Source organism: Homarus americanus, unplaced genomic scaffold (assembly GCF_018991925.1).
Source record: "Homarus americanus isolate GMGI-L3 unplaced genomic scaffold, GMGI_Hamer_2.0 scaffold37032, whole genome shotgun sequence".
Taxonomy (NCBI): domain Eukaryota; kingdom Metazoa; phylum Arthropoda; class Malacostraca; order Decapoda; family Nephropidae; genus Homarus; species Homarus americanus.
In genome coordinates, this window is record NW_024731852.1 from 10,626,419 (window position 1) to 10,641,157 (window position 14,739).

General features: G+C 39.4%; 1 protein-coding gene across 5 annotated transcripts in view; it reads left to right on the forward strand.

The window, feature by feature from the left end:
• The window catches only part of LOC121868047 (lysine-specific demethylase 3A-like), an 83,228-nt gene that overhangs the window by 52,238 nt on the left and 16,251 nt on the right, over positions 1-14,739 (forward strand). For 3 of the 5 annotated variants that reach the window (XM_042368313.1, XM_042368311.1, XM_042368312.1), the window contains one exon: positions 12,843-13,047. In XM_042368313.1, the coding sequence (XP_042224247.1) occupies positions 12,843-13,047 (205 nt within the window). Of the gene's footprint in view, positions 1-4,846; positions 4,988-5,034; positions 5,134-12,842; positions 13,048-14,739 lie in introns of those variants that run through there. The other 2 variants (XM_042368314.1, XM_042368315.1) reach the window with 2 other exon arrangements.

Genomic DNA, 14,739 nt, shown 5'->3' on the forward strand with positions numbered 1-14,739 from the left:
GGCTGCCAACTACGCTCTGCGTGTTGGCAGGCTCCCTTGTGTTGCCCTAATGGGTAACGCACTCCTTACTCCCAACAAGAAATATTTGCATTCACTGTTAATGTATTACTAGGCTAGAGCGTTGACAATCTGATCCCTCCACCCCAGTCACTTGACGTTGGAGTCTTCGTGACTACAAGGTTTCTTTGCTATGGAAGCCACTAATATTCCTCTACATTGTTTATATTGAACCGTATCAATGTTTATACTCGCTGTATTTTGTCTTAAGATTGGCGATATTTTGTTTCTTGATGGGATACTTTTTTGTATGGTGAATTGTTGAGTCTTTTAGATAGTTTAAAGAATAGATTCTTTGTTCTGGGAATTGTCTATTCTGTTTTACACTGGACATACCTGGAAAAAGGGAAGACGAAATTGGGGGATAATTGAGACGGGAGGTGACAAGGAATGAGGATCGCAGCATTATGAATAAAAGAGATGATGGCTTGACAGTGGGGAGGTAGTTACAGTAAAGGAGAACGAGTCATTAGGAAGGAGAGAATTGAGAGAGAGGAGAGGACCTGGTGACCTGTATAACAAGGGCTCCGGTCACCAACCCTCGCTCCTCCCTCAACACGCGTGCTTCTTTTTTTATTTCTCTTCCTTTACTCCTGTGTGTACTTAATCTTTCATTACTTGTTTTGTAGTTGTAGTCATTCATGTGTTTCTTGTTGTTGTGATCCCTAACCCTGTGCATCAGTATCGTTGTGTCCAGTGAAGCTGGTAGATGTTTTATTTGTCTCATGTTTGTGTACTGTAAAGATATGCACGAGTGGAGATATGATTTGGGATTTAATATGTAGCTCATTATACTGTTTCGTATTAATATTGTGTGTGTGTGCGCATAATTTTTGTGTCATTTCATTTACTGAATTTCTGGTTTGAATGTCTATTTTGTGTAAAAACAATGAAAGGTGGATGACCGTGCGTATTGTAGAGCCAACATGTTAGTGCTGGGTAAGCGCTGTGTAATCTGTATGAGTCGGTTGAGCTCAAAAACACTTAACTTGGGTCGTAGGGTGTACTACGTTGTGGGGGCAATCAAGTACAATGTGGTGTTTATCATGACTAGCTGTGTAAGCCGATGGATCTCAGAATAAAGGTTTAGCTTGTACCATAGTGCAAGTGGGCCAAAAGGAATCGAAATCAGAATTAGGGTTTAGATTCGTTTCTCTGGTGATGTGTGAGGAGCTTGTGAAGCGGTGTACACTAGAGTAAGGGTGAGTGAGATTGTCTCTCTCCTTGACTCAGCTGAACCGTATACAGGCTGTGCAGGGGAGGGTGGGAGGGAGGGACGAAGAGGTATCGACTAGTTGTGTCCTACGCCCACGCCACCCTGGTAGTGTGAGTCAGCCAAGATCCTGTACCTCCCTGACTCGTCCTGCTCTCCACTTGTGGTGTAGTAGGCTGTCATGACTTGTCTGAGAGCCTTCAACACTGGTACTTTACCATATAACATGGCTCTCGTGCTGGAACTCCCGTACAGCATTAAGTGTCTCACCTCACCATCATTTGGAAAACCAATAACAGTGGGAACGTGGCCTTTGTTATTTTATATTGCTATGTCTTGTGAGTGAGTCTCATCTCGACTTCATCTCTCTGTTTAGATAGATAAGAAAGGTGTTATCCAGTTCTAAATCGGTAGAGTTAATAATTTGTGACTGCCACTCGTAGTCTTAAAGGTAGATAGTTTATTACAGGAAATTCCTCGATATAAAAGAGACGGAACTTGTTCAGTCGCGCCATAATAGCCTCCTGGCAGGACGCCAACTCCGGCTCTTGATCTTTGAGGTCAGTTATTAAATATCTCAAGTCGGTTATCAGATCCTTGCTACCATGTTATAGTGTGTGTCCTCACCAGCACGTACATTATGTCTATGGTACAGTATGCTGAATTGCCTATGTGGAATTTGTGTACGTAGCCGTTTAGGTCGAGATGCTTTACTGGCATGATGTGTGTGTGGATGGCTTGACTGTTTCCCGGCTTTAAAGTTAACATCCACTCCCCACCTTGCGTTTATTGATTCTCAGGACGACAGAGGTAAATTTCAAGGTGTGTGTGTGTGTGTGTGTGTAAACCGTGGAAGGAAGTGTGTAACTTTAATAAATTCATGGTGGTGTCGCAGGGAGTTGCACCGGTGTAAAAAGAATGCATCACGTTGAGCTGGCAACAAGTGTACTACAGTATACCAGTGTGAAACTAGGAAGGCACAGTACACGAGCTGGGATACTTACCATAACAACGTTGATAACATAAGAATGGAGGAAACTGCAGCGGGCCTATTGGCCCATACTGGGCAGTCCCGTTTACACCCAACCCCTATTGCTCATATAAGCATCCAACCTATGTTTGAAGCAATTCAGCGTATTCGAGTTAATGATGATATTTGGTAACTTGTTCCATTCATCCACTACTCTGTTTCCAAACCAGTGTTTACCTATTTCCCGCCTAAATCTAAATTTGTCTAATTTAAAACCATTGTTACGAGTTCGCTCCTGGTTGGATAGTTTGAGTACCTTTGTAATGTCCCCTTTGTTTAGCCCTGCCTTCCACTTATACACCTCTATCAGGTCGCCCCTCGCTCTACGTCGGTGTGGTCTCACAAGAGCAAGATACAGTTTTAGGATGACCTCGCTAGTCTTGTAACTAACACTCCTTTGTATGAACCCAAGTACTTTATTAGCCTTGTTACTAGCAAAACACATTGTTTACTTGGCTTAAGATTCCTACTTATCATTACTCCTAAATCTCTCTCGCAGTCGGATTTCTCTATGGCATCGTTGTTCATCTGGTATCTGGTTTCCCTGTTTACATCTCCTTTCTGAGTACTTTACATTTGTCCTTGCATTATAACATGATACGCGCTTTTTGGTGTTCAAGGAAAAAAGTGCTTTCAGAGTTCAAAACTTGAACACGTACAAGGATTATGATGGAGTAATTACTGAGGTGACATGAACGGTAAAAAAAGGGAAATTGTGTGTAGATAATAATAAAGATTACGGTATTGTGTATATTTTCATACTTGACTCAAATACATAATTTTATAATTTATTATTTTTGTAGATGACGCCACACGTGACAATCATGATGCCACTGTTACTCAGTCATTAGTGTGTGTGTGTGTGTGTTCGTATACAGTAGCTAATTTATACCAGAGCTTGGCTAGCTTATATGAGATGCGTAAATCCAATTTGCTTGAATACAGATTAACTCACTCGAGGCTGGGTATCTGACATGTCGGTGTGTTGAGAAGTAACCAGTGTTTCCGATGCTTGTCACCCCTTATACATTTCAGGGTATGCGTATGCTTATTGAGTGTCCTCCATGTAATGTGTGGATGTATTTGAATATATAAGTCCATTGAGTGTATCCTGTGTAATGCAAGTCATATGCGTATACCTGTTGTGTGTATTTGTATATGTTTCTATTTTTATTGTATTTAAGGTCATGTGCTTATACTTGTTGGGTTAATCTTAAATGCACATCAGGTCAAATACGTATGGTATGCTTCATTGTATATCCAGAGCTGGTGTATATATTAGTATGAACACAAAGACACCATCTTATGTGTGCTTTATGTCGTTTGTAGAAACTTAAAGCTAGTGTGAACCGCAGTAACCCCGGTTTGGCGTATCTGGTGTGTACTTCCCCGTGTGTAAAGGGGGGTGATAAAAACCTCTTGTCTTATCTTTGGTGTATAATTACCTGACGGACGCAAATGGGATGGCTGATAACACACCGACAGGAATTCACTGATAAGAAAGCATTAATATTATCACTAAGGATATAGGATAAGAGTGCGCATACCATCTTCGTAGCGTAAACTTGGACGTAAAGCTCTAACCAATATTATATAACTCGGTTAAAAAGGACGCTGCATAACTATAAAACAAAATTTGGTGTCAGTACATGTGACAAGAATGTTTGTGCTTACTACATAATAGCTCATAAGGATTTCATGTTTACCTATGAATTGGTTGTATTGTTAAGCCTGTAAGTACCCTAGCAACGAACAGGTTTACCGTGTGCGTCCGACACAACCTTCCACTACCACCAAGCAAACAACTGCCAGCGTGCTAATAAAGTGGCCTGGCACACACTCTTGCCAGGAAGCGCGTTTCGTCTCTTCTGGTGTTTGTCGGAGTGTCCCTGTATAAGATGATTTAGGCATTTAGGGGTTAGGATGTAGACAGTGGTTGTAGGGTGAGGAAAATGGGTGCGTTTGGTTGTGGAGGAGAGGTGGTCGTCTTGCCGCACAACGGTGCACGGTTGGCAGGGGTTGTCACCTCGCGCTAGACACACCTAACTACCACTTACCCCATGACACTTGTTAGAGTGTTGCATCCCTGCCATGCCTTCTTCAACCTTTTTTTAATTCAACTGAGGTGGTGTATGTAAAGTAGTAGTAGTAGTCAGTACTGTGTGTAAGTAATCCAACAAATCCAAGCGAGGGCGCTGTGGGGCGATTGGTGGTCGGGAGGAAGGAGGGAGAGGGAGGGAGATAGCCAGACGGGAGGTTGGGGAGGGGGGGGGGCAGCGGGGGGAAAGCGACCTGGCTACAAGGAAAGGCCATGATAGTTGCCGTTTATTTGCATTTGGTGCATATTTTACTCTTACAAGTATTTGGTTACCGTCTGTTTAATTGGAAGTTAAGAGGAATATTAGGATATATTTATATTTAAAGATGTATAGGTAGGAGTTTGAGGTGAATGTGGCGGGTTTGTGTGTGTGTGCGTGTACGGTGCCCCCCCTTGCCTCCTGTCCCCCCCACCCTCCCCCAGCGCCGCTCTCCGCCCCGCGCCAACTAACACCAGCAGTCTCGTCACAGTGGACATACAAGACGGGAGCATACCTACACGCACTCCCACGCGATATCTGCCCTTATTGTGTGCTATTGTGTAGCAAGTAAGGCAGACATGCAGTTGCGATGTATGCGTGCACAATGATGTAAGTGAATATGTTATTCAGTGCATATATTGAGGATTTTAAGGTGGAAAGTGAATCAAGGTCAGCGGAGCCCAAGCGTCCTGTGTGCTGGAGCCAGCGTGGTGCAGCCCCAAGCTTCGCTAATGGTGACCAACAGTGAATATGAGGTGAATATACTGGTCACACAGTATGTCTCAGCTCGTAGCTCTTACCTGTCTACCATTTCTGGTGTGAGGGAGTGTTGGGGTGGAAGGTGGAGTTGGGAGCAGCGTGTCCTTTGTTTGGGCGTGGGCAGCAGCTGTAGCAGCACCACCAGACCGCCCTCTGCACGTCAATACTCGCTCCAACACTACCACCTCCACCACCCACACACCCACCTACAATTATGTCTTCTCCAGCTGAACAAGAGTGGAAGAGAATTAACATGAGATAATGGTGAAGTGTTGTTGGAAGGCAGATAGTGGACCGCCAGCCCCAGTGCTTGTAGGGTTGAGGCCAGGCTCCGCCAACATTCTTCACTGCAATCGATCACACCGAGAAAATCCTAGTCTATTACCATCAGTGGATAAACGACAGCCCTCTTAGACTGTTCCTGAAATAAATATTAGTTTAATACAAAGTTGGCTCATTCGTGTATTGATTAAAGAGAGTTTGTGAACGTGGAGAGCAACTTGTTACTCTGTGGCTCCCGTAATGGTGCATCGTTTTAAAGAGAGGGTGATAGTAGTGTTGGTAGTACATGCAGCGACTAGTAAATGAAAGGGGGATTGGGAGTGGTAGGTGCGTGCTGACTCAGAGTGACTCACCCATTCCCCCTTGCGTTACTGTCTCCATCTTATCGTACCAACTTTCTCATAACGATGAAAAATTCGACATTTGATATTACTCACCATATTACGTGTCATGCCAGAAGACTGATACGCCTTAAGTTTTAAGGAAAAGCAGGGTTACCCACACATACTGACCAGTTATCTGCCAACGTACAGTATATTTTGTAGGTCACACCATTAAGAAAACAATTGAAATTTTGAATTGGAAATAATTTTATTGGGCCTTGTTGGCTACGTGTTTGTTATACATATGGGAGCTTGGGTGTAATGAACACTCGTGAGGAAATGGTATGACTCACGGCTGCTTGGCAGTACTGAGGCCAGACCACTCCAATGATAGCCACGTGATACTCTTTCCCCCTTCTACCACTCCGTGGTATCTCAGCAGCCCCTATCCATCTCTGCTAATATTTTTCTCACTGGGGACGTCAGTGTTGTCTGTATTTCACTAATTATATCTTGTAAGATTCTGCCCTTGTGTTGAGCCGTGCGTCACGTTGCCAACTGGTTCTCGGAAATGAGTTCGTGGCCGGCGGTCGGGTTGAGGGGGTGTTATTGGATGCAAAGAACCACATCATCAGATCAATATATAAGCTGACTCTACAGCTGTTACACTATATATATTCTTTCCTGGTTGAGTTACTGAACACACCCGAATGCATACGTAAATCGCACAATCAAAGAAGCCGAGCTGGGCAACCTTGCGTGGAGCTAAAATTCAATCCTAATACGGTCAGAAGTGACACTCAAAACCTCATTATTTAACTACTTTAAAAGCTGTACGGTAATTACCTGAAATTTATACCTCCTTTAGGAAATCTTAAATGCATTAATGTGCGGGTTTCTGCTATAACTAGAACTGAAATGTTGGCGCATTCTGTCCAGTGATCAGAATTAAGATATATTTCATAATGTACGTTCAACACAGGCATTTTAGTTGTGAAATATAACTATTGATAGTAGAATGAGGAGTTGGCAAAGGTGCCACTCTGGTTTAAATTAAGTAATAAGTAAGTCAGCAGCTTTAACTCGCACACTACTCTTGGGATATCGTCTGGCAGATACATTTACAACCGAAACCACAAGTATTGGATGTTGCCTTTGATTTCATATGTAAATAGTGGATTTGGAATTTACATAATAACATAATAGTTGTTACTGGTATTTCGTGAAGACTGTTAAAGGGGATGTGGGTGTTACAAGCTTGTAGACACCTCGGCCACCATCGTCAGTCCCTAGTGTTGAGACTTTATCAATCTTAAATTAAAACAATGTAGGGTTTTTTTATTACTCACTAGATCAAAGAGATTTCCATTGACCAGTACTATTTAGGTACTCTCCCGTCCTACTGTGCTAGTGTGATGCGTTTGGAGGAGAGTTTGTGTAGAGGCAGGGTGAGGATGTGAGTAGTGGTGCTGCGTGTGGAGTGTAGTGAGTAGTGGGGGATGGTGAAGTCCTTCCCATGACCTTCAGTCACCTGCCCGCCCGTCCGTGCGCCCGGAGATGCATAGCTTGCTCTTTCATGTTTCACTTGTAGTTCTACTGTAATTGTTTCTGTTTTACCTAATTATATCTACAGTGATGGGATTTCAGTTCTGTTGAACAGCCATGTAGCCAAATTGGTTGATATATAAGCTGTTTATGAACAAAATTTATTACAAACCAAGCCATAGTGGCTTGTAGGCAGGTGCACTAGAGACTGCTGCTAGTGGTGGGCAGGCAGCCTGTGAAGAGTAGCTCGGGGAAGCAGGGATTTGCGAAGCCTCACCGCGTATGTCTACCTGTCTCCGCATTTCTACATAACAATGATATGTACCTCACCTCGGGTGTTATGTCGTTTAGTAGTGTCGAGCGTTGTGTCTGTGCATCTGGGCATATATCCAGTATCCTGTTTGTTGCTAACCGGTCTACAGTCAGTGAGTGCACATTTCAACCCGTGACTTCATAGGTGTGTTGAGTTGTGGACACGTTAAGGTTGTGTTGTGTTGTGGGTTTGTGTTGGGACCAATGCTAGCTGGGAATATATGGCCAATATTCGCTGGTGTAATGTGGCTAGCTTTATCTGGTATGCTATTGTGGCCTTATTGTGCTGAAGTTACTAATGTTAGCTAGGTTGTTGTGGCCGAAAGTGTTAGCTAGGAATGTGTTGTGACCACTAGTGTTAGCAATGATTTGTGTTGTGGCCACCGGTGTTAACTAGGTTTTGTCGTGGCCACCAGTGTTAACTAGGTTTTGTCGTGGCCACCAGTGTTAACTAGGTTTTGTCGTGGCCACCAGTGTTAACTAGGTTTTGTGCTATGGCCGCTTGATTGGTAGTGATTATTCTGATTATCAATGTCGGTACTCGTGACAAATGAAATTGATTTCTAACAATTGAAGTGGTATGGATTGGGTTGTCGACATTAGTCACTGAGATTGGTGTGGAAACTTGCTTATTAATGTCGTGATTGGGCAGTGTTAGTGTGTCTGTGCTGTGGATAATTTTAACTTATTGTGGTCACTTTGGTGGCGTGTTCTTGTTTGGTTCTTGACAAAGGTCGTTTCAACCAGTTAATAATCAGATTGTTTGTCGATATGATGATTATCACCTGACATGGTTAATAAGATACTACAGATGGTATTACGCAACTGACGAACTGACTCAAAATGCAGTAGATTGTTATGTTTTACGTGTTATGTTATGTGTTACATCACGGGGATAGTAGTGCAGTATTGTATACTGGATTTGTCTTTACAAAATGGCTATGGCAAATCGTACTTGTTTCTGTCTGGTTTTTGATGTAGTGTGTGCTTTGTTACACTGAATGGAATTAATATTTAAAGAATGTGGTTGCGCATAGTAAAGCTATTGGGAGGGGGAGAAGATAAACAGCCTCGTGTGATGTGCGGTTGTCGCTACCAGACGTACGAGGAAGCGGCTTGGAAAAAACTCTACTGTGTTCTAGCTAAGTTTAGAAAATTTGGTTGCGCTTATTGTTTGGATGGTAATAAAAAATAAATATATTAGCACCTTAAATTGTACATGCATGCAGTACAGTACTTGTAGTTAAAACAACTATCTGTGCAGGTGGGGATCGATATGCGTCGAAATTTTACGTGTGACTAGTGACAGCCCTCATACACCAATATTTATCGGCCATGGTCTCATTGTTTCCCACAAAGTATGCACATATACTGTAGTTGTTTTAGCTACTGCACATACCATACGATGCAAGCTATAGAGACTGACCAACCTCTTCACAGTGATAACGTGAGTTACCATTGTTTATGAAGGACAGGAAAATATAATTACAATCAGGCAAAGCACAAAGATGTACACTGTAATTTATTGATTGTTGAAATGTTGTGATCTTTAACAGTATAGCACTGTAATTCTTTACGTTGTCGAGATTTTGTAAGCTGCCAGAGAAATGGCCTGGCCATTGCATTGTGAAGATATGTTACCAGTTTTTAATTGGGTTGAAACATTCTAAGGAATGACAACTTTGCTTGGAAATTACAGACCAAAGACTGTCAGTGCAAATTAGCAACGCCACCACACACACTGTCTCGCTTTCTCTGCCTGTGTGTTTTTCCGATGTAATATCTGTTGGGGAAGTTACAATTGATTACTAGGAACTTACAAATTGTGATTAGTTTATTTAAATTTATAACCAAGTCTTACATACACAGTGCACTACTATTAAGGGCACATAAACTAAAATAGTTGAAGAAAATTTTCATGATATTACAGTACTGTACATGGTACAGCCAGCAAAAAAACGTTCTGCACCCCTAGGTCTGATGGTCTTCATAATGATCACTTACTATGGCCATGTTAATTTGGTAAGGGTGGTTTCTGGTTGTGTGATACACTGTATAACCAGTATGATGTATTTTTTATATCACATATAGTTGATACAGAGAAATTAACTGGAATCACCCGCATTAATGAGTGTTGCACATAATTCTTGGTATGGTGTGTCATAATGTATAACACCAGAAAGGTGCAGATTTTTTTTTTTGTACATTACCCTTGCTTTAGAAGAAAAGTACAGTACAGTATAAAGATTCATGCCAGTTAAACTTACATTTGGCCAGTGCAAAAAAGCAAAACATTCTCGTCAGTAAATGAGATGTTTGCAGTGTAAAACAAGATGCCAACTTGGTGAAAATTTTCACAATATTTATTCGTGTTTGCAATACTGTACTGCACAGTATATGATGTTGACCAACACCACTGTTCAAGGCTAGTGAAGTAGCTAGATGTACAATAGCATTTACAGTATTGGTACAGATAGTGAATACCTGATACCTGTATTCCTTATACTACACATTTGAGTGATATAAGTACTGTATGGGGCTTAAAAGACACATACGTGCATACATAAATATATCTGAGTGAGACATTAGAATTTGCATAATAAGGGGTGCTGAAAACATTATGGTGGCTTCAGTGTTGCTAGCAGCAAGAACATTATACCTGTACAGCAGGGGTGGCCAACCTTTTTGTGTGATGTGATCTACTTTTTCCAGTTACCCTGACGCGATCTACCAGCCTAATATTCACCCATTGCCATAAAATATGCAGATTCGTAGAGAGAGAGAGTAAACAAATAATATTGTTCAATAAGTGTTATGATATATTGTTAACATGACAAAATCATACTTAATTTACTAATGAGATGGTTAGCACTGCATGTTGTCTGCCAGCTTTGTGTAATTAGGACTGTAGGCAGTGACTGCTAGCCTCAAGCAAGCATTCAGGTGTTCATCTGGCAGTTGATCGGTATTTGGATTTGATGTGTTTCATGTGTGAAAATGTTGATTCACAAAGGTAGGTTGATCCAAAAATTGCTGTGAGGTACATGGCACATTTTCTGACATTGGGATATTTTTCTTCACTGAGGTTCCAGAATCTTCCTCCTGTAGCCTTAGATTTGATCTGAATATCATTTTTAAGCTTCAGAAGCTCATTTTCGACTTCAGATATGTCCATGTTAAATACTGATGCCATTCTAGATGCAATATCTTCAACATTTGTGATTTTACCAAATGGAAAACACATATACGTGTAGGCTCGCTGGGCAAGGTTGCCAAATATGATTCTCTCTTTACTTTTGACAAGACTCCTCAATATCAGTCGACTTTTTCATTGCCAAATTCATTAATACAAGGTTTAACGTGTATTTGTAAACTTATAAAAGCAAATACCTGCCTAGTTTTAGCCTACAACTGATGACAACTTGCTGATCAGTTTCCTCACCAGGAACCAGCCAGCACCGGTCCATATGAACAAGAACACTTCCTTGCAGGTTCCGCCACAGCATGGCACAGTCAAAGTTTTTTGTATGTATCACTCTGATGTGTAATGATAATTAATCTATTCCCAGAAAAAAATCTAAACAAATATAATATCCCAATGATGATGAGTAAAATTTGAAGAGGATTTTTGTATGGAAGCGTACCATGTTGTTCCCTGGAATGTTTAGACATAGCTGTGGGATAGAGAAACTACCATAATCAAAACCAAATTATAAAGCTGAGACAGTTATGATTGAAAAAGAAGAGATTCTCACCTATTGATCATAGGACAGATAAGTTTAAATGGGCTTCTTTTTCATTTAGTATACCGGTACTCTTTTAAATTGTTAGACTGTAAAGGAGTTTTTCTTTCTTTGGGACAGTGTGATTGCTCTTGCCCAAAAATCCAGTATTAGGGAATATCTAAATAAGATTTTTCCAATGATTTATAGTTTGTCTTAACTCCTGTATAGTTCAAGGGAACTGTTACATTGTACAGTACAGTACATTACATTGAAAAAAACTAGGTGAGGAGTTGTTAGTGATTTAAGAGATCTTTGCAATTCCAGTAATATTTGACATCTTCTCAGTTGACTGAAGATGAGAAATGTGGTTTTCAGATCCTGAACGATGAACTTTGGTGTTGTGGAGAAATGGTCAACAACATTGTAAGATTTATATTTGTGGTGTCAAGTCGTGTCAAATGCTACACGTGACATACTGTTACCCCTAATTACTACTACAATCCTTTAGTAAATTTGAAAACTATAAAAAATTTATTTTGGTTTTTAATTGTGGGTGCGGGCAATTTTTCATTTATTTGTACGCTCTATGGTTACCAGATACCTGTAATAATACGGTTACATTACAGTTAATATTATATAAAGCAGGTTGATAGTTATCTTATCAAAGTTGATATTACTTGAAGATTTTATATTTTATTTAAAATTCAGGGGAAGTCAATATGTCATATAAGAAAACACAAGTGTTGACGAGTGGGCATGCTATTAGTGTTTTTGTGCCATCTTTCATTACATATTCAAGGAGAGTTAATTTATTATACAGTATAAGTTTTTACATTGTGTTGTTGATAAAATTTGGTAGTTAATTGCTGGTTACATACATAATGTAATTCCAAAAACTGGCAGTTTGCTGTTGAGTGTACAGTACAGTATATTGAATGTTGCATTATTTTTGTGCTTACTTATTTGCTTTCAACAGAAAGTAGGGTTAGAAAACTACACTTGGGTTATTATTGTTTATGGAGCTCATATTTAAAATTAAGTAAACAGAAAACATCCTGTGTTGGGCCTTGGTATTAATGTTTTGGGAGGTCACACCGGTGATTTAAATATAAATAGGTCACAGAAATAACAATCTCTTCCAAATTTGCATCTGCCAAACTTAGGCTCCATGTGTATCTTTTTTGTAACCAGCATCAAGGTTTGAGAAATATCAGTGCAGTATAAAGCTCTACGGCTGAGCATTATGCAAACTGATTTTTTAAAGAGATTTTTATTTGGGGATGTTTAGCACTGTAGTGTATATATACTCATAATAAAGAATACATTATTATTTATATGACCATCACTACAGTATAAGAGTAATGCAGGAAAAATGTACAGAAATATATTTAAGGGCTTTTGATACCAAATTGTTATGCGTTGGTTGCGAGATGTTAGCAGGTTTGTTTCATTAATGAGCTTTAAAAGGTTGATTTGAAACTCAAGGAATTTCTACTTATGTATCATTTTCTTTTACAGGGAGAGGCGTGAGGCCGAAGTCCGCGAAAAGGAGAGGATTAACAAAGAGAAAATGGAGAGGGAAAGAATGGCAGAGAGGGAGCGGAGAGAGAGGGAAGATAGGGAGAGGAGAGAGAAGGAGCGGCGAGAAAGGGAGGAGAAGGAGCGGCAGCAGTTTCAGGTGGATCAACATTTTAACAAGTCATTCCGCCTGGCCCAACAGAAGGTAATAACATTAGTTATTGGTCGAGAGGACAAATGTTAGGGGATCACCAAGAATATAGGTTGACAGGTTATCTAGTCAGGAGTATTCGTAGGATTTATTTTTTCTTGTTTCACACAAAGATTTGCATTTGTTTAGGATGTTTGCTCAGGATTAGAAGATTTAGGTCTGTTGACTGCACTGGACTTTATACTGACATTTGTTTTTAGGTCAAATAATCTTCGTCCACTGGTAAGAGAGTGAGGTGTGATATTAGGGAGTACTACTGTACACCCATTGAATCAATAAGGTTGGAGAAATAACACTATTTGCTATTTTGTTATGGATAAACTAATAATGAATATGGCTAGAACTAGAAAAGGTGAACCACAGATTGTCATTGAAGTTTGTCCATTATATAAAAGGATTGTGTATGAAAGTGGAGATCATAGTTCTGTATTTGAGTAAAACAAAATTGAATTTTTATAAAGCATTCGAGCACCCTGGAATTCTGAGTCTTTGTGTCACAGTTTGGTAACTGAAGGCTTTTTAGATTTTTGTAGCTCTTAGCTTATCTTTTGTACTCCTATTTGTTTGATATAAAATAAGGATAATAGAACAAATGACAATGAGGAATGATCCTGTGAAAGGATTTTGGATTATAGGGATTTGCTTTCATGTGATAATGTGTGGTTAGGAGTGCAGTGGCAGGAAACTATAGTTGGTCTACAGGTGATGATTAGGTGATCATGCTTAATGGAATAATATTTTAGATTTGTGTCACAAGAAAAAATCCAGATTGGTTGGAAAATAAGCTAAACTTTGAAGAAAGTTGTACCTTTACAGTACCAGTACAGTATACTTTATGGCCTGCAGTAGGGAATGGTATTGGATTGTGTTGTCTGGAATGAGGGAGGCAGAGATTAATGTCATATGAAAATAGACAAAGCTTACTGACTGCTTTGTTATTATGGAAAGTTTTAATTTTTGGTATGTTATAATAATTTAAGTTTGGGGCAATATGGAGTGTGGTCAAATAATATGGATGTTTAATTATGTAATAACTGATAACTTGCAGTTAGCACAGAGATAGGGGTGACAGGAAGAGTTTTTAGTTGTCCAAAGTTATCTCTTTTAGTCCTAAATTGAAATAATTAGACAAGAGATGAATACATCCAGACATTGTCCAGGTATATATGGGCTTTTGCCTGTTTGAAAGACAACTTTGATTGTCTCATTTTTTCTTGAATTCACATCCATTGAAACAAAGAGGAATGTCCTTAGTTGGGGTTGGTGAGATTTTTTGAACTTGTGACCCTTTCTTAAACCAAGAGAACATTGAAAGTGCATTTGTTTAATATTTTTAATGGGTGGTCATGTTGAGGCATTAACGTTAAAATTAAGGTTGCAACGTGTTTTACATTGGTAAGTAAAAAATTATTGTGTGTGATTTTCGATAGTTACATTAGCAGTAATGGAAATGGTTCTAGTTTCAGAAATTATATTTGGTGAATATAATTTTTCATGGTTACTGGATAATAAATAAATATATACTGTGTATATATATATATATATATATATATATATATATATATATATATATATATATATATATATATAGTATATATATATATATATATATATATATATATATATATATATATATATATATATATATATATATATATATATATATATATATATATATATATATAT